The sequence below is a fragment of the Leucoraja erinacea genome, chromosome 8 (genome assembly GCF_028641065.1).
Source record: "Leucoraja erinacea ecotype New England chromosome 8, Leri_hhj_1, whole genome shotgun sequence".
Lineage (NCBI taxonomy): Eukaryota > Metazoa > Chordata > Chondrichthyes > Rajiformes > Rajidae > Leucoraja > Leucoraja erinaceus.
Genome location: NC_073384.1, coordinates 24,887,657 through 24,907,592, shown reverse-complemented (window position 1 = coordinate 24,907,592; position 19,936 = coordinate 24,887,657). Strand labels below are relative to the sequence as shown.

General features: G+C 42.9%; 1 protein-coding gene across 4 annotated transcripts in view; it reads right to left on the bottom strand.

Moving 5' to 3' along the window:
• The window catches only part of fam120b (family with sequence similarity 120B), a 94,528-nt gene that overhangs the window by 41,308 nt on the left and 33,284 nt on the right, over nt 1–19,936 (bottom strand). For all 4 annotated transcript variants that reach the window (XM_055639251.1, XM_055639252.1, XM_055639254.1 and 1 more), the window contains 3 exons: nt 13,742–13,922; nt 2,669–2,782; nt 2,111–2,286 (listed from right to left, as the gene is read on the bottom strand). In XM_055639251.1, the coding sequence (XP_055495226.1) occupies nt 2,111–2,286; nt 2,669–2,782; nt 13,742–13,922 (471 nt within the window). The remainder of the gene's footprint in view (nt 1–2,110; nt 2,287–2,668; nt 2,783–13,741; nt 13,923–19,936) is intronic.

The following is a 19,936-nucleotide window of genomic DNA, read 5'->3' as shown; positions in this document are numbered from 1 at the left end:
GGACTTTCATATGAAGACTGGATAGACTCGGCTTGTACTCGCTAGAATTTAGAAGATTGAGGGGGGATCTCCTAGAAACTTACAACATTCTTAAGGGGTTGGACAGGCTAGATGCCGGAAGATTGTTCCCAATGTTGAGGAAGTCCAGAACGAGGGGTCACAGTTTAAAGATAAGGGGGACGTCTTTTAGGACCGAGATGAGAACATTTTTTTTCACACCAAGTGGTGAATCTGTAGAATTCTCTGCCATGGAAAGTAGTTGAGGCCTGTGCATTGGCAATTTTTAAGGGGGAGTTAGATATGGCTAATGGGATTAGGGGGTATGGAGAGAAGGCAGGTACAGGATACCGAGTTGGTTGATCAGCCATGATCATATTGAATGGCGGTGCAGGCTCGAAGGGCCGAATGGCCTACTCCTGCACCTATTTTCTATGTTTCCATCTCATTAAAATATACATTCTTCTGGCAGGGTCTGACTAGTAAGATAATGGGAATGTGTTTACAAGGTGGGGTGGGTGAAACCAGGTGTCACAGCCTCTGAATACAAGGTTAGACATTTGGGTCAGGAGAAATGTCTTCACTCAAAGGGAACGCAGTTCCTCAACTGTTGACCCTTTTACCACCACGAGATTTGTATATCTGGATCCTGCAGAATTCACAGCAAGCAGTGAAGACTAAGTTACTAAATATTCTTAAGATGTATGGCAATTAATTTCTAAATACATAAACAGCAAGAAGTCTTCAAAGGGTGTTAGATCAAAGCAGCGGGTCATATTGGTGGAGTAGGCTCATGAGGATAAATTGCCTTCTCCGGTTCTTCTGAATTCAATACAATCATTTTCCTATCTGCAAAAATATTAAGCAGTACAGGTGCACAACCTTTTATCCGGTGTTCCGGAAACCGAAAAACTCCGAAAACCAGCCATTTTTTCCAGGATGTCGTCTGCACACCAAAGCTCGCGTTTGGCGCCAAACTTGACCCGAAACGACCCACGGTCAACCCAGGTCTGTACTACTGTAGCGGCTGCCTCCTCCCCGGAGACCGGGGAGACACTTAAACATCTGTAAATCATTGCTTAAATGTTAGTCAGTTAGTTTGGAGGGCTTTTATGTGAAGGGGGGGTTGAAGGGGTAAACTTTAATTCTTAGTCCCCTACCTGGTCTGAGAGACGGGGAGCGGTCAATGCCTTACCGGGTCGCCGTGCAGTAAGCTCCGCAGCGCTGTGGCCGTAACTCCCAGCTGGGGCTGCGGGCGGCGCCGGTTGTAGCTCCGACCCCGGCAACTCTACGCCTGGCTGCGAGGCGCTCCAAATCCACCGCCACCCGCGGCCGGACGCCCGCAGCCCCAGCTCCGCAAATGTTGGGAGTCGGCGGCATCGCAGCACTGGGAAGCGGGCAATGCCTTACCGGGACGCTGTGCGGTAAGCTCCAGGGCGCTGAGGCCGCCTTCTCCCAACATTCGCGGAGCTGGGGCTGCGGGCGTCCGACCGCGGGCGGCGCTGGATTTGGAGCGCCGCGCAGCCACGGGTAGAGTTGCCGGGGTCGGAGCTCCAACCGGCGCCGCCCGCGGCCGGACGGAGGCTCCAGCTCCGCGATGTTGGGAGTCGCGGACCAGGTAGGGGATTAAGAATAAAAGTTTCCCCCTTCACCCACCCACCCCACCACCACCACCACATAAAATCCCTCCAAACTAACTGACTAACATTTATGCAATGATTTACAATGATTCCCCGGTCTCCGGGGAGGAGGCAGTCGCTCCAGACTTTTCAAGCCGCCCGCGCTACCTACCTAATCTACGCTAAAAATCTTCCATTCGGAAAAAAAGCTGTTGGTCACTTTAAGAATGTAGTCAAAATATTTCCTTTACACTTCTGGATTAGGATCAGGACCGTAATTTACACATTGAAATAATTAATTTCTGCTTTTAAGTGGAATTCTAGAATGTTCACTTCTATTTTGAAATCATATTCAAATAATTTATAATTATATTAACATTTACTTTCAGTGACTAAAATACTTCACTTTTATGAGTGGTAAACACGCAATCTCTTAAACACGAGGTTTTCATGGCATTATTGCCATGACTGAAACAAGCAATTCTTCTCCTTACCTGCAGCGTCATATAGAGCAGCAGGCAGCAAACAACTGCAGTCGAGGGAAGCTCCAGATGAAGGAACTCCTGAACAAAATCTTGTAAGCCAAAACATGCGAGAAACATCCGGTAACGTAACTTCTCAACTGCGGGTCCTTCTGTTAGCCATAAGGTTTGTAAATCTGGAATTCCTCCTGCAAATAAGGATTTGATTTATTATTGATACTAAAGTCTTCAGTGAACATTTTCCTACTCAAGTGGCTTGCTTCCATTGAGGAGCACTGCTCCAAATTCTGCAGGCAATGTCAATATAACAGGTCTAGTTCTCATTGATGGATTCAATCAATATCATAGCAAAAAGGAAATAACTAATCGTATGTCTCAGAGGTATTTATAGGATCTTGCTTTATGTAATCTGGCTGCCACATTTTCATACAATAGTGATCCCAGTTCGAAGGTACTTTGTTGGTTGTACAGTGCAGCAATGTCATCCTGGAGACACTTAAGGTGTTGTAACTAATTTGGGCTGTTTTTATTTTTTTGCTAAATTGGTTAAAACACAGACAGTCGAAGTACCTGGTAGTTCTGGTGGCAAAGCTAGTACAAGATCTGGCTGCTGGAGTAGGTTCCCTGGATACACAAACCACTCCTTCACCGTAGGATACAATCTGGCAGAATCCGGCTGGGCATCTAGACATAAAGAATTTCAAACAAGATTATCAACTGAGTAGAATGTCCTCTTTCAGCCGACCTACAGACAGTGAATAACATTTTGCAGACTGATAAGTCATTTAAATCCACCAGGATTTCTCATTCGTTGATCAATCCATAGCATTCACTTCTTCTATCAGTGTATATCAATAAAACTGCATATTAAATAAAAATAACAGTACCTATCTATTCATCATTGAATTATACAAGACAAAAGGCTTCCATTTAGTCATCTTCCCTTTGCCAGCTCTTTGTGGTGTTCATGCAGTCCCACTCTGGTGCTATTTTAAAAATAGGCCAGCAATATATTTCTGTCTTGTGTCATTAACATGAAACTGTATTAGAATGACAATCTTTTGGAAGTTCATGGGTGGCTCTGGTTAAGGTAGTGAGTTGATAAGAGAGGAAGCTAAGTTAGGAAACACTAACCACTATTAAGAAGATAAAAAAGCTGGAGAAACTCAGAGGGTGAGGCAGCATCCATGGAGTGAAGGAATAGGTGACGTTTCGGGTCGAGACCTTTCTTCAGACTTCTCAACCCGAAACGTCACCTATTCCTTCGCTCCATGGATGCTGCCTCACCCGCTGAATTTCTCCAGCCTTTTTATCTACCTTCGATGTTTCCAGCATTCTGTAGTTAGTTTAGGCTAATCACTATTTTACAGCCTAAACTGAACTAGAGTGAAAATACGTGTGGGTTTGTTGCACCTGTGATATGCCCAACACCTACAATGTATTTAAGGTGCCCCATGCACAGTCATCCATACCTTTAACAAAGTCCATGACCTCAACATGGAGAAGCATAGTTAATCATTGTTTTTATAATAATTCATTGAGAATGAAGAAGGAAACAAATAAGTGAGCTACATGGTTGTTATTTTATTATCCAGTGTTGGGAAAGGCAGGAATCCATTATCAAGGCAGTGAGTGGTAAGAGCACTTGGAAAACCATAGTAACATGATGTATGGTTTAATGAAAGGGAAATTATGTTCAATTAATTTAGCAGTTGGCAGAGAAGATAAAGTGTGTAGGAAAGAACTACAGATGCTGGTTTAAATCGAAGGTAGACACTAAATGCTGGAGTAACTCGGCAGGACAGGCAGCATCTCTGGAGAGAAGGAATGGGTGACGTTTCGGGTTGAGACCCTTCTTCAGACTGATGTCAGGGGAGTGCGCGGGACAGAGATAGAATGTAGTTGGTGACAGTAAGACTGGTGGGAGAACTGGGAAGGGGGAGGGGTGGCGAGAGAGGGAAAGCAAGGGCTATTTAAAATTAGAGAAGTCAATGCTCATACCGCTGAGGTGTAAGCTACCCAAGTGAAATATGAGGTGCTGTTTCTCCAATTTGTGCTGGGCCTCACTCTGACAATGGAGGAGGCCTGGGATAGAAAGGTCAGATTGGGAATGGGAGGGGGGAGTTAGTGCTGAGCAACCGGGATATCAGGTAGGTTAAGGCGGACTAAGCGGAGATGTTAAGCGAAACGATCGCCGATCCTGCGCTTGAACTCGTTGATGTACAGTTAACACCTGGAACAGCGGATACAGTAGATGAGGTTAAAGGAGGTGCAAGTGAACCTCTGCCTCACCTGTAAAGACAGTCGGGGTCCTTGGATGGAGTCGAGGGTGGAGGTAAAGAGACAGGTGTTGCATCACCTGCGGTTGCAGGGGAAATTACCTGGGGAGGGAAGGGACGAGTTGACCAGGGAGTTGGGGAGGGAACGGTCTCTGCGGAAAACAGAAAGGGGTGGCGATGGGAGGATGTGGCCAGTAGTGGGATCCCATTGGAGGTGGCAAAAATGTTGGAGGATTTTATGCTGTATGTGACGGCTGATGGGGTGGAAGGCGAGGATAAGGAGGACTCTCCTTGTTACAAATGGGGAGCAAGAGTGGAGCTATGGGATATCGAGGAGACCCCAATGAGAGTCTAGATACAATGCCCTCCATAATGTCTGGGACAAAGACCCATCGTTTATTTATTTGCCTCTGTACTACACAATTTGAGATTTGTAATAGAAAAAAATCACATGTGGTTAAAGTGCACATTGTTAGATTTTAATAAAGGTCATTTTTACACAATTTGGTTTCACCATGTAGAAATTACAGCAGTGTTTATACATAGTCCCCTTATTTCAGGGCACCATAATGTTTTGGACACATGGCTTCACAGGTGTTTGTATTTGCTCAGCTGTGTTTAATTGCCTCCTTAATGCAGGTATAAGAGAGCTCTAAGCACCGAGTCTTCCCTCCAGTGTTTCCATCACACTTAGAAACTTGTATTGCTGTTTATTAACAGGAGGACCAAAGTTCTGCCAATGAAAGTCAAAGAAACCATTATGAGATTGAGAAACAAAAATAATACTGTTAGAGACATCAGCCAAAACTTAGACTTACCAAAATCAACTGTTTGAAACATTAAGAAGAAAGAGATTACTAATTGCAAAGGGACTGGCAGGTCAAAAAAGACCTCCGCAGCTGATGATGGAAGAATTCTCTCTATAATAAAGAAAAATCCCCAAACACCTGTCGGACAGATCAGAAAAAACTGGATTTGTGGATTTGTCAATGACAATTGTCCGCAGAAGACTTCATGAACGGAAATACAGAGGCTACACTGCAAGATGTAAACCACTGGTTAGCCGCAAAAATGGGGTGGGAAGGTTACGGTTTGCCAAGAAGTACTTAAAAAAACAACCACAATTCTGGAAATGGGTCTTGTGGACAGATGAGACGAAGATTAACATATCAGAGTGATGGCAAGAGCAAAGTATGGAGGAGAGAAGGAACTGCCCAAGATCCAAAGCATACCACCTCATCTGTGAAACACGGTGGTGGGGATGTTATGGCTTGGGCATGTATGGCTGCTGAAGGTACTGGCTCACTTATCTTCATTGATGATACAACAGCTGATGGTAGTAGCATAATGAATTCCAATGTGTATAGTCACATCCTATCTGCTCAAGTTCAAACAAATGTCTCAAAACTCATTGGCCCACGGTTCATTCTACAGAAAGACAATTTAGAGATACAGCACAGAAACAGGCCCTTCGGCCTAACAGGACTGCGTCGACCAGCGACCCCAGCTCATTAACACTATCATACACCCACCAGGGACAATTTTTACATTTACCAAGCCAATTAACCCTTAAACCTGTATGTCTTTGGAATGTGGGAGGAAACCAAAGATCTCGGAAAAAACCCACGCAAGTCAAGGGGAGAACGTAAAAAACTTCGTACAGCCAGCACCTGTAATCGGGATCTAACCCGGGTCTCCGGCGCTGCATTCGCTGTAAGGCAGCAACTCGACCGTTGCGCCACCGTGACTGCCCGGTGATCCCAATGAGAATGATCCCAAACTTACTGCTAAAGCAACAAAGGAGATTTTCAAGGACAAAAATAGTAAATTCTTGAGTGGCCAAGTCAATCACGCGATCTGAACCCAATTGAGCATACCTTTTATATGCTGAAGAGAAAACTGAAGGGGACTAGCCCCCGAAACAAGCATAAGCTAAAGATGGCTGCAATACAGGCCTGGCAGAGCATCACCAAAGAAGACACCCAGCAACTGGTGATGTCCATGAATCACAGACTTCAAGCAGTCATTGCATGTCAAGGATATGCAACAAAACATTAAATATGAATACTTTCATTTACATGACATTGCTGTGTCCCAAACATTATGGTGCCCTGAAATGGGGGGAACTTTGTATAAACACTGCTGTAATTTCTACATGGTGAAACCAAAATATATTAAAATTGCCTTTATTAAAATCTGATTTTGGAGGGCACAGTAGCTATGGCAGTCAGTGGGTTTGTCGTAGATGTCGGTCAATAGTCCTGTGATGGAGACGGTGAGATAAAGTGTTCTAGCAGAGTAGATAAAGTGGATATTATGCATTTACATTTCAAAAAGATATCCAGAAAGGCGTCTCATAAAAGGTTAGTAAAAGATGCGGGTTCATGGGTTTGAGGGTAATACTTTAGCATGGATCGACAATTAGAACTGAGAGTAAGGATAATTGGATCATCTTTGGGTTGGTAGGGGAAAAAGTTAGATGTCTCGGGCATTAGTGCTAGGGCAGCTATTTACAATCTATACTGATGAATTTGATGAAGCGGTTGAGTATAACATATATGAGCATAATAAAAAATAAACCACTGGAGGAAGTCAGGGAGCATCTGTGGAGGGAAATGGACAGAGTGACATATCAGGTCGGGAACCTTTTTCAAAAATTCCCATGTCTGCTGAAGAGGCAAAGATAGCGTGTGAAGACATGTATCTGCAAAGATATATTGGGTCACTGGGCAAAAATATAATATTTGTCCATGTGAGGAGAAATGAGAGGTTATCCATTCTTGTAGGATGGGAAATCATATATCATATACTTATTAAAAGTCTGATCTTGTACATTTTCGCAAAAAAAACGGATAAAATATTTACATATTCTGGTTGACATTTTTCCCGTCGAGTCCAAAATCACCTTATCTGAAAATTTCATGCTTCATTTCTCGACATTACTGAAAATGTTAAAAAATATCAAAAGACTTTGAATTTAAACGAGCAGCTCTTGCTGATGACGTCACAATGGGTCGGCTGGGCGCAGCCTCACGCACAGAACCATCCACGTGCTTCGAGTGACGTAACCTCAAATGAAGTGATTTTAAATTAGTGGGTGAGTTTTTTTTGGGGAGGGGGATTAATTTATTAACTACCGAGCTGCTGAAAATGCTTCAGCAGCTATCACTTCATGCAGATACAAGAGGAGTTAGGAAGGGAATCTATTTTATGGAAAGTGAACATGAATAAGGATGTTTTGCTTTAACCGTATAGAGCTTTGGAGTAATGCGTCAAATGTTCCCTAGATTAAGTCCTGAGATGATGGAATGTCCTACGAGGAAATACGAGCAGAATTGACCGACATGACTTTAGGAGAATAAGAGATGATCGCATGGAAATATTCAAGATAACGAACACCATTAACAGGCTAGACATTGTGGGAATGTTTGCCAAGGTGAGAAATCTAGAACTTGTGGCACAGTTTGTGAGTCAATCACATAAAGGCTGAGATGAGGAAGAATTTCCTGAGTCAAAAGATAATGAATTTTTTGGAATTTTCCATCCCAGATTACTGTGGATGCTGAGTCATTAAGTGTATTCAAATTTAATATATATATCGGCACTTGAGGATAATGGGGTTTGAATGGGAGCATAAAGCTGTGGTCAGATACCATACAGTGTATTGAATGACAAAACTGTTCTATGCGGCAAAATGGCGTACTCCTCCTTCTATATCTTACACACAAACGAAATTAATGTAATTAATTTAAAATCACTGCATTTGAGGTTCTTAACCCTTCCCTATCCTTCTCTATGACTGAAGTGATAATGATGCAACAATTAGTTGGCAACACTGGATCCAACAACAAAGTGGGTGAGTTTTCTTTGGGGAGGGGGATTAATTTATTAACTACCGAGCTGCTGAAAATGCTTCAGCAGCTATCACTTCAAGCCAGGCTCAGATTAGTTATGATGTTACCAGCAGCCAAAGAGACTTCTAATCCACAGTGCCTTGGCTCACAAAGGCTGTGTGGGTGAAGAGATTTACTGGAATGATGCTGGAGAATAAGACTGTATATGCCTTGCGTAGGATTTATTTTCTCGGGATGAGGTGGCTGTCCCATGAAAAGTGGCTGAGGAATTTTCCCCTATATTCACTGGAGACAAGGGTCAAGGGTTCTAAAGGATCATATGCATCAGCAACGGAGCAATTAAATTTTTACTTGTTGTAGCTTTAGTGGCACTTTAATGAAACAACGTAAATATACAGTGAATAATACAATAAATGATCAGTTATACTAGGTGTAGTGGCCATTTGGCTTATTTTGTGTGTCATTAATTATGGCATTTGTCTTTAAATTTTAGTCTAGACAATAGGTGCAGGAGTAGGCCATTTGGCCCTTCGAGCCAGCACCGCCATTTAATGTGATCATGGCTGATCATCCTCAATCAATACCCCATTCCTGCCTTCTCCCCATATCCCCTGACTTTGCTATTTTTAAGAGCCCTATCTAGCTCTCCCTTGAAAGCATCCCGAGAACCTGCCTCCACCGCCCTTGGAGGCAGAGAATTCCACAGACTCGCCACTCTCTGTGAGAAAAAGTGTTCCCTCGTCTCTGTTCTAAATGGCTTACTCCTTATTCTTAAACAGTGGCCCCTGGTTCTGTACTCCCCCAACATCGGGAACATGTTTCCAGCCTCTTGCGTGTCCAAGTCCTTAACAACCTTATATGTTTCAATGAGAGCCCTCTCATCCTTCTAAACTCCAGAGTGTACAAGCCCAGCTGTTCCATTCTCTCGGCATATGACAGCCCACCCCCTTCCCGGGAATTAATCTTGTAAACCTACGCTGCACTCCCTCAATAGCAAGAATGGCCTTCCTCAAATTAGAGGACCAAAATTGCACACAATACTCCAGGTGTGGTCTCACTGGGGCTCTGTACAACTGCAGAAGGACCTCTTTGCTCCTATATTCGATTCCTCTTGTTATAAAGGCCAACATGCCATTTGCTTTCTTCACTGCCTGCTGTACCTGCATGCTTACTTTCATAGACTGATGTACAAGGACCCCCAGATCCCGTTGTACTTCCCCTTTTCCCAACTTGACACCATTTAGATAGTAATCTGCCTTCCTGTTTTTGCAACCAAAGTGGATAACCTCACATTTATCCACATTAAACTTCATCTGCCATGCATCTGCCCACTCCCCCAACCTGTCCAAGTCACCTTGCATTCTCATAGCATACTCCTCACAGTCCACACTGCCACCCAACTTTGTGTCATCTGCAAATTTGCTAATGTTACTTTGAATCCCACATCCAAATCATTGATGTATATTGTAAATAGCTGCGGTCCCAGCACCGAGCCTTGTGGTACCCCACTAGTCACTGCCTGCCATTCTGAAAGGGACCCGTTAATCCCTACTCTTTGTTTCCTGTCTGCCAACCACTTCTCTATCCATGTCAGCACTCTACCCCCCCCAATACCATGTGCCCTAATTTTGCCTACTAATCTCCTATGTGGGACCTTATCAAATGCTTTCTGAAAGTCCAGGTACACTACATCCACTGGCTCTCCCTTGTCCATTTTCCTAAATACTTCAAAAAATTCCAGAGGATTAATCAAGCATGAGTTCCCCTTCGTAAATCCATGCTGACTCGGACCAATCCTCTTACTGCTAACCAAATGTGCGGCTATCTCATCTTTTATAATTAACTCTAGCATCTTCCCCACCACCGATTTCAGGCTAACTGGTCTATAATTCCCCATTTTCTCTCTCCTGCCTTTCTTAAAAAGTGGGATAACATTAGCTACCCTCTAATCCACAGGAACTGATCCTGAGTCTATAGAACATTGGAAAATTATTACCAATGCATCCACGATTTCTAGAGCCACTTCCTTAAGTACCCTGGGATGCAGACCATCAAGCCCTAGGGATTGCTCAGCCTTCAGTTCCATCAGTCTATCCAACAACATTTCCTGCCTGATGTGGATTTCCTTCAGTTCCTCTGTCACCCCCAATCCTCTGGCCACTACTATATCAGGAAGATTGTTTGTGTCCTCCTTAGTGAAGACAGATCCAAAGTACCTGTTCAACTCATCTGCCATCTCCTTGTTCCCCATAATAAATTCACCTTTTTCGGTCTTCAACGGGTCCAACTTTGGTCTTAACTAATTTTTTCCTCTTCACATACCTAGAGAAGCTTTTACTATCCTGCTTTATATTCTTGGCTAGCTTACCTTCGTACCTCATCTTTTCTCACCGTATTGTCTTTTTGGTTATCTTCTGTTATTCTTTAAACATTACCCAATCCCCTTACTTCCCGCTCATCTTTGCTGTGTTGTACTTCTTTGCTTTAATTTTTATACTGTCCCTGACGTCCCTTGTCAGCCATGGTCGTCCCTTTCTCCCCTTGGAATCTTTCTTCCTCCTAGGAATGAACTGATCCTGCACCTTCTGTATTATTCCTAGAATCACCTGCCATTTTTGTTCCACTGTCATCCCTGCTAGTGTATCTTTCCAGTCAACTTTGGTCAGCTCCTCCCTCATGGCCCCATAGTCCCATTTATTCAACTGACACCTCCGATCTACTCTTCTCCCTCTCCAATTGTAGATTAAACCTGACCATGTTATGGTCAATGCCTCCTAATGGCTCATTAACCTCGAGTTCCTTTATCAAATCTGGTTCATTACATAACACTAAATCCAGAATTGCCTTCTCCCTGGTAGGCTCCAATACAAGCTGTTCAAAGAATCCATCACAAAGGCACTCTACAAAGTCCCTTTCTTGGGATCCAGTACCAACCTGATTTTCCCAGTCTACCTGCATGTTGAAATCTCCCATAACAACCACAGCATTACTTTTACTACATGCCAAATTTAACTCCTGATTCAACTTGCACCCTATGTCCAGGCCTGTAGATTAGTTTGGGGGCCTGTACATTAGGCCCATTAGGGTCTTTTTACCCTTACAATTCCTTAGTTCTCTCCATACTGACTCCACATTTCCAGTTTCAATGTCACCCCTTGCAAGGGACTGAATTTCATTCCTCACCAACAGGGCAACCCCACCCCCTCTGCCCACCTGTCTGTCTTTTTGATAGGAGGTATACCCTTGAATATTCAGTTCCCAGCCCTGGCCCTCTTGCAGCCATGTCTCAATAAATCCAACATCACACTTGCTGGTGAAACCAAAATGTATAAAAATACGCTTTAATAAAATCTGACAAAGTGCACTTTAACCGCATGTGGGTTTTTTTCTATTACGCATCTAAAATTGTGGAGTACAGAGGCAAATAAATAAATAATTGGTCTTTGCCCCAAACATTATGGAGGGCACTGTAGGTGGTGTAAGACACTAATGAGATGTTGAAGAGATATGAATTTTGTTGTCTCTGTACTGTACACTGACAATGACAATTAAAATTGAATCTGAATCTGATGAAATGTGGGAAACCAAAAAAGTAGACTATTATAATGTAACACAACACTTGCTGATCACACAGCCCTAATCCGGAAAAATACATTTCATAAAAGTTTATTCTTAGATTTTTTTATTGAGCAGTTATTTTGATCCTGAGCTTTGTTTTAGTTAGATCTTGTGTTTTAGAACATAGAAAATTGGTCCAGGAGTAGGCCATTCGGCCCTTCGAGCCCGCACCGCCATTCAATATGATCATGGCTGATCATCCAACTCCGTATCCTGTACCTGCCTTCTCTCCATACCCCCTGATCCCTCTAGCCACAAGGGCCACATCTAACTCCCTCTTAAATATAGCCAATGAACTGGCCTCAACTACTTTCTGTGGCAGCGAATTCCACAGATTCACCACTCTCTGTATGAAAAAAGTTTTTCTCATCTAAGTCCTAAAAGACTGCCCCCTTATCCTTAAACTGTGACTCCTTGTTCTGGACTTCCCCAACATCGGGAACAATCTTCTTGCATCTAGCCTGTCCAACCCCTTCAGAATTTTGTAAGTTTCTATAAGATCCATAGAAACGTACAAAATTCTTACAAAAGTACCATACCAGACCAAAGTACTGATTGTGGATGATCAGCCATGATCACAATCAATGGCGGTGCTGGCTCGTTGGGCCGAAATACCTACTCCAGCACCTCTTTTCTATGTACCATACCAAAGGTCATGCAGCATCGCAGGAGAACATGGAGAAACCAGGAGGTGCCGTGTCTGGTCGGGATGGGGGGGGGGGAAAGGAAATCTGGAAGAGAAGAGCAGGAGAAAGCCTGGCAAGTAATAGGCCGACACAGGTGAAGAGGGCTGTTTGACAGGCAGATGGTTGGACAAAGGCCTGAGATGTAACGACAGAAGATGTGAGGGAAAAGGATTGAAGATGCGTGATTGATGAAGCTAGCGGAAGAAATGGGAGGGGAGGGGGTGAAAAATTAGAGTCCAGCTGGGGACGAGGGGAGAGTGGAAAATGGACAGAAAGGGACCTGTTTGAGAAGGAACTGCAGATGCTGGAAAATCGAAGGTAGACAAAAGTGCTGGAGAAACTCAGCGGGTGCAGCATCTATGGAGCGAAGGAAATAGGCAACATTTCGGCCCTAAACCCGGAAGGAAATGGGTAACCTTCGAGCCTGCACCGCCATTCAATATGATCATGGCTGATCATCCAACTCAGTATCCTGTACCTGCCTTCTCTCCATACCCCCTGATCCCTTTAGCCACAAGGGCCACATCTAACTCCCTCTTAAATATAGCCAATGAACTGTGGCCTCAACTACCTTCTGTGGCAGAGAGTTCCAGAGATTCACCACTCTCTGTGTGATCAACAGCTCTTTCCCTTCAGGGTTTCGGCCCGAAACGTTGTCTATTTCCTTCGCTTCATACAAAGAGTTGAACAATCTCCACTATAGGAAATAGGTAACGTTTCGGGCCGAAACCCGGAAGGGTTACGACCTGAAACGTTGCCTATTTCCTTCGCTCCATAGATGCTGCTGCACCCGCTGAGCCACTCCAGCACTTTTGTCTACCTTCAGTGTTGTTCTTTAGTTAGATCTTGTAAGTGATCTGTTTAAATGAGAAAGTCCTTCTGACACAAATTGGCATGTTGTGATTCTAAGAGGAAATAAAAGTAATCTTAGCTCTCCCGTTGTTTGAATGACAGAGTTGACCTCATTTAATGACCAAATTCCCCTAAGAGCATCAAATATAAGGTGCAGTGTATGTTATTAACCAAAGGGTTCAAGTTGATGCTTTTGTGTGTGATAATTCAACAGCCTCATGTATAGGAAGTTCACAGCACCAGGTCCACTAAAGCTGTGACTGGCAAGTGAAATCAGCATGAATAAATGCAAGGAATCTGATAATATCTGAAACTGTGTAATTTGAATGGTTTAAATATTTACAGATTACCTACTTGGCTCAGCTGAGAGAAGAATGCCATAAATAGACTGTCGAGCGGGTCGGTAAATAATTCCTTGTCCAGGAAGATCTGCATCCAACTCGTCTTCCAGAGTGTTGCTGCAATCAACTTCTCCTTTAATCAAGACTTTATAGACCATAGAGCTCTCAGCTTTGATGTGCTTTTCTCTTGCAAACTTTTAAAATTAAAAAGGGAAGTAAATGTAATGAGCATACTTTCGTTTAAACATTCAGTCTTGTGAATTTACACATTCAGTGTGGTGAGCTAACTTGAACAACATATAATTATTTCCAGTGTTATACAGTAAGGAGATTTAGATTCCAGTGACAATGAAATGGCCAGTACATGTCCGCATCAGGAAGGTGTGCCCCCAGAAAATAGTAGTAGGAGATCAATATGGTCATGACTGACCTACCCCAGGCCGCAAATGCTCTTTTGTGTCTACTCCTCACAGTCTTCAACTCCACGATCTTATACATATGTATGGATCTCCTCTTTAAAGGGCCTGTCCCACTTAGGCAATTTTTTTGGCGACTGCCGGCGACTGTCACTGTTGTAGCAGGTCGTCGAAAAAGCGGTGACTGGACCCTCCCTACAATAATATCTACGACAACCTACCACCTAATTGACGTCAAGCTACGGCAAGCTACCAACAACTGGCGACCCATTCAGATGTCCACCTACCACAACCTACGACCACACAGGCGACAACCAAAGTCAACCTACGTCCACCCGCGACAAGTTACGACAAGCAACAACTCTGTCGGCGACAACGGAAGACAATTCGGTCGCCTGAATTCCAATGGAATTCACAAAAGTCAGCACCTGGCGCCAACCAATGTCACCTGGCAACAACCTGCGTCATCCTGGCGACAACCTACGACAGCACCCACCACAGGAGAAGACGAGCTTCGTCAAGCCCACATGCGCCGAAAAGTTTTGAACATTTCAAACTCCAGCGGCGACCAGAAAAACGTTACGATGCTTTAGGCGACTTGAGGAGACTACTCACGACCATACATGCGTCACCCCGCGACCATGTGGCAACAGCCAAGTCGCCTGTAGTCGCTGAAAAAATCTCCTAAGTGGGACAGGGGCTCTAATATTGATATTAGATATAGAACAATTTTTTTCCTTCGGTATCCACCAAGGAGAAGGATATTGAATTATGTGAGGTAAGGGAAACAAGTAGAGTAGCTATGGAAACTATGAGGATCAAAGAAGAGGAAGTACTGACACTTTTGAGAAATATAAAAGTGGATAAGTCTCCAGGTCCAGACAGGATATTCCCTAGGACATTGAGGGAAGTTAGTGTAGAAATAGCAGGGGCTATGACAGAAATATTTCAAATGTCATTAGAAATGGGAATAGTGCCGGAGGATTGGCGTACTGTGCATGTTGTTCCATTGTTTAAAAAGGGGTCTAAGAGTAAACCTAGCAATTATAGACCTGTTAGTTTGACGTCAGTGGTGGGCAAATTAATGGAAAGGATACTTAGAGATAATATATATAAGCATCTGGATAAACAGGGTCTGATTAGGAACAGTCAACATAGATTTGTGCCTGGAAGGTCATGTTTGACTAATCTTCTTGAATTTTTTGAAGAGGTTACTCGGGAAATTGATGAGGGTAAAGCAGTGGATGTTGTATATATGGACTTCAGTAAGGCCTTTGACAAGGTTCCTCACGGAAGGTTGGTTAAGAAGGTTCAATGGTTGGGTATTAATGGTGGAGTAGCAAGATGGATTCAACAGTGGCTGAATGGGAGATGCCAGAGAGTAATGGTGGATGGTTGTTTGTCAGGTTGGAGGCCAGTGACTAGTGGGGTGCCACAGGGATCTGTGTTGGGTCCACTGTTGTTTGTCATGTACATCAATGATCTGGATGATGGTGTGGTAAATTGGATTAGTAACTATGCAGATGATACTAAGATGGGTGGGGTTGTGGATAATGAAGTAGATTTTCAAAGTCTACAGAGAGATTATGCCAGTTGGAAGAGTGGACTAAAAGATGGCAGATGGAGTTTAATGCTGATAAGTGTGAGGTGCTACATCTTGGCAGGACAAATCAAAATAGGACGTACATGGTAAATGGTAGGGAATTGAAGAATGCAGGTGAACAGAGGGATCTGGGAATAACTGTGCAGTTCCCTGAAAGTGGAAGCTCATGTAGATAGGGTGGTAAAGAAAGCTTTTGGTGTGCTGGCCTTTATAAATCAGAGCATTGAGTATAGAAGTTGGGATGTAATGTTAAAATTGTACAAGGCATTGGTGAGGCCAATTTTAGAGTACGGTGTACAATTTTGGTCGCCTAATTATAGGAAGGATGTCAACAAAATAGAGAGAGTACAGAGGAGATTTATTAGAATGTTGCCTGGGTTTCAGCAACTAAGTTACAGAGAAAGGTTGAACAAGTTAGGGCTTTATTCTTTGGAGCGCAGAAGGTTAAGGGGGGACTTGATAGAGGTCTTTAAAATGATGAGAGGGATAGACAGAGTTGATGTGGATAAGCTTTTCCCACTGAGAGTAGGGAAGATTCAAACAAGGGGACATAACTTGAGAATTAAGGGACGGAAGTTTAGGGGTAACATGAGGGGGAACTTCTTTACTCAGAGTGGTGGCTGTGTGGAATAAGCTTCCAGTGAATGTGCTGGAGGCAGGTTCGTTTTTATCATTTAAAAATAAATTGGATAGTTATATGGACGGGAAAGGAATGGAGGGTTATAGTCTGAACGCAGGTATATGGGACTAGGGGAGAATACGTGTTCGGCACGGACTAGAAGGGTCGAGATGGCCTGTTTCCGTGCTGTAATTGTTATATGGTTATATGGTTAATATCTCAGGTGATCTACTCTCCAATAATACCTGGAGAATTCCAGAGATAACCATCCTCAGCAAAAAGTAATTCTTACACATTTCATGATGGGTTCCTTATCTTGTAACCATCCCCCTCATTCAAGAAACTTCCACAACTGGAAACATCTACTCTATCACACCCCTTTGGGATCTTGTATCAAAAGTCACCCAGAAACTCTAAGGAATACAAATCTAACATTTTTAACGGTTTGTGTTAGGACAATGTTTTCATCCTAGGAATCAGCCCAGTGAATCTTCTCTGGACTGCTTTTTCATCTAGTATAACTCTTCTTAAATAAGGGGACCAAAAATATGCACTTACTACAGGTGTGAGTACAACTAGAACAGCACTTCCCTATTTTTAATAAACAATTGAAGACCAAAAACTGTTGATTGAGGCACTCTTCTACCCCTGTCCTTCCAGCCTCAAACAGGCACATTTATTTGGTCTCTTTCTTCTATGTGATAACCAGTCATCAATTCATGTCAACACACTTCTAGCAATACCATGAGCTTTTCAAGTAGCACTTTATCAAAATACCTCTGGGAAGTCCAAAAGCATTGTATCTATAGATTTAGTGAGAATGGGAATTAGAAGGAATTTATTTAGCCAAAGGGGGTGAATATGTGGAATTCAATGCCACAGATGGTGTACCCAACTCATTGGGTTATTTTTAAAACGGAGATTGATAGGTTCTTGATTAGTAATAGCTTCAAAGGTTACAAAAAGGCAGGAGAATGGGGGTTGGGAGGGAAAAATCGATCAGCCCTGATCAAATTGCAGAGCAGACTCAATGGGCCGAATGGGCTAATTCTACTCCTATGTTTAATGGCCCGCTTTCTCAACTCTACACATTTATAAATAAATAATTTAGTCACTGTTTAATGATGTGTTAAGTTTATTCAGAGACTTTCAGTGCCTGATATTTCCCCCAAATCTTTTGAAATCTATCACTGATTTCACTGGAAAAACTCATCTGCAAGGAAAATGTCACAATCAAATATTTTCTGGACTCAAAACTCAATGTTCATATGACGAACAGTTCCTGTATTTTTATTCCGGATATCAAGCACTTATAGTTGTTCCTTCTCGAATTGCAGAAAAATACTTTGCTTTGACTGTTCCCATCTCTTCTTGACTGACCTATGTTCTCTTATTTGTCTCATTACCTCCATCTTTCACTGTTATCTCTAATATCATTTAATCTATTCTGCTTCCAATTCTACCTCAAATCTTATTTGTGGTCTATTTCTGTCTCTCTCATTCCCCTTTCACTGAAGACTGATGTTCTATTCTAACCTGAAAAGTTAAGTTTCTCTTTCTCTGGTTATTGAGCGACCAGCTGAGTATTTACAGCATTTTATGATTTGAACCCAATCTTTTTGTTTAGTTGCTATAATCTTTAAGATAAAAATGCACGTATAAACCCGTTCGATACCTCCTGCATGCTCCAAAATGCTCTATACACCAAAGTGCTTTATGTCTAAAGATGTATTCATTAAATGTAGCGACAATGTAACGTTGAGAAAGGTAGCACAACATACTATTGGATTATCTGCTTTCACAGATTATAGCCAAGGGAGCACGGAAACGGGGCTATCGGCCCAACTCATCCATGCTAACCAAGATGCACCCATCTAAGATAGTCACATTTGCCCACGTTTTGTCCATATCCCTCTGAACCATATCTATCAGTTACTTATCTGCATATCTTTCATTAATTTGTTCTATATCTCTCTACATCACTGTCTATATCTCTAGTTTCCCCTTCCCCAGACTAGTCTGAAGAATTGGCTCGACCCCAAACGTCACCCATTCCTTCTCTCCACAGATGCAGCCTGTCCAGCTGAGTTACTCCAGCATTTTGTGTCTATCATCTGCAATTCCTTTCTACACAATACACCAAATGTTACTTCACCAACCTCTTGTACAACCATAATATAACTTCTTAACTTCTTTGTTCAATACCCTGACTGATGAAGACCAGTGTACCAAAAGACTCTTTACTACCCCATCTATCTGTGACACCACTTTCAGGGAAAGTGGTGTCACAGAAAAATAGGGTGGTAAACAAGGCTTTTGGTACTCCTGTACTCCTCATTCCCTCTGTCCTAAAACACTCCCCAAGGCCCTACCATTCACTGTGAAGGTCCTGCCCTGGATTGACCTCAAATTGCAACACCTCGCTATATCTGCAGTACATGCCTTGTACATTGTCATCAAATAAAACATTATTACGAAGATTCAGCATAGATTGATTATACTCTCATCTTTTAGATATTAATCCATGAACCCCTGACCTCATAGTTTACGTGCATTTCTAACAAAAGGCATCAACGAGGAAACATTATCAATATGGCCATACTTTGTTTTAACACTGATGTAATAATCTCAAATTACAAATTGATTTTTTGTTTCTAACCTGAATTCTTGTAAAATTACAAATAAATTGACTTAAACAAGTTGGCTAACCAATATCATTGCTGCCTTTGAGTGAAAGTGGTTACTTATGGTCCATTTGAATAAATCATTCATTTTAAATCATCGTGCTCTGTTTAATTCCATTGAAAAGATCTTACCTCAGGCAGCTCTGTCAAAGTTTTATCCCCAATGCTCAGAGGTAATTAACAGTGAATTTGATTAAAGACCAGTTTCTTAAGTCTGTCTTCTGTCAAGTGAGTTAGAATTATTCCTGGTGGGTTATAGTTCTGCTAATTTGGCAGGCTCACTCAGGAGGTGTGGGTTGCCATGTATTTGGGTAGTGCTGAGGCCCTTTGCTGAGGAAAATTCTCTGTTATGCCTGCATTGGAGTATATTTAATCCTAGCAGTTATGTCCAAAATGCATGATGCTCTTTTATTTTCACTTCTTTAATTTTTAGAAGATAAAATGTAACACGAGAATTCCCAAAAGAGGGGGGAGGGAGAGGGGAGGGGGGTTGCGTTGGCTCAGCTGCTCCCGGCCCCGTCTCTGACCGCACTCACCGGCTCCAGGACCCGGCTCCGGACTCACTCAGCCTGTCGCACTAATCGGCTCCCAGCTCGTCTTGACACCAAACACAGCCCCCGCCCGAGAATACAGCCCCCACCCGCACTCTGCTCACTCAGCTCCTTCAGCTTAATTCTCGCCGCCGGTGATTGACAGCGGGTGCCGGAAGGGGCGTCACTGTCCCGGCAAATGATAGACGAATAATTTTAATAATATTTCACCGGTCGGAATAAAATTTGATGCCCTTGCAGCACAGGACTCTTTTCACAAATTAAGGTCTCTCAAGTGCTTTCCAAATCTTCTTTCAAAGGCACAAATTGATTCTGTTTCCATGACCTTTATAGGC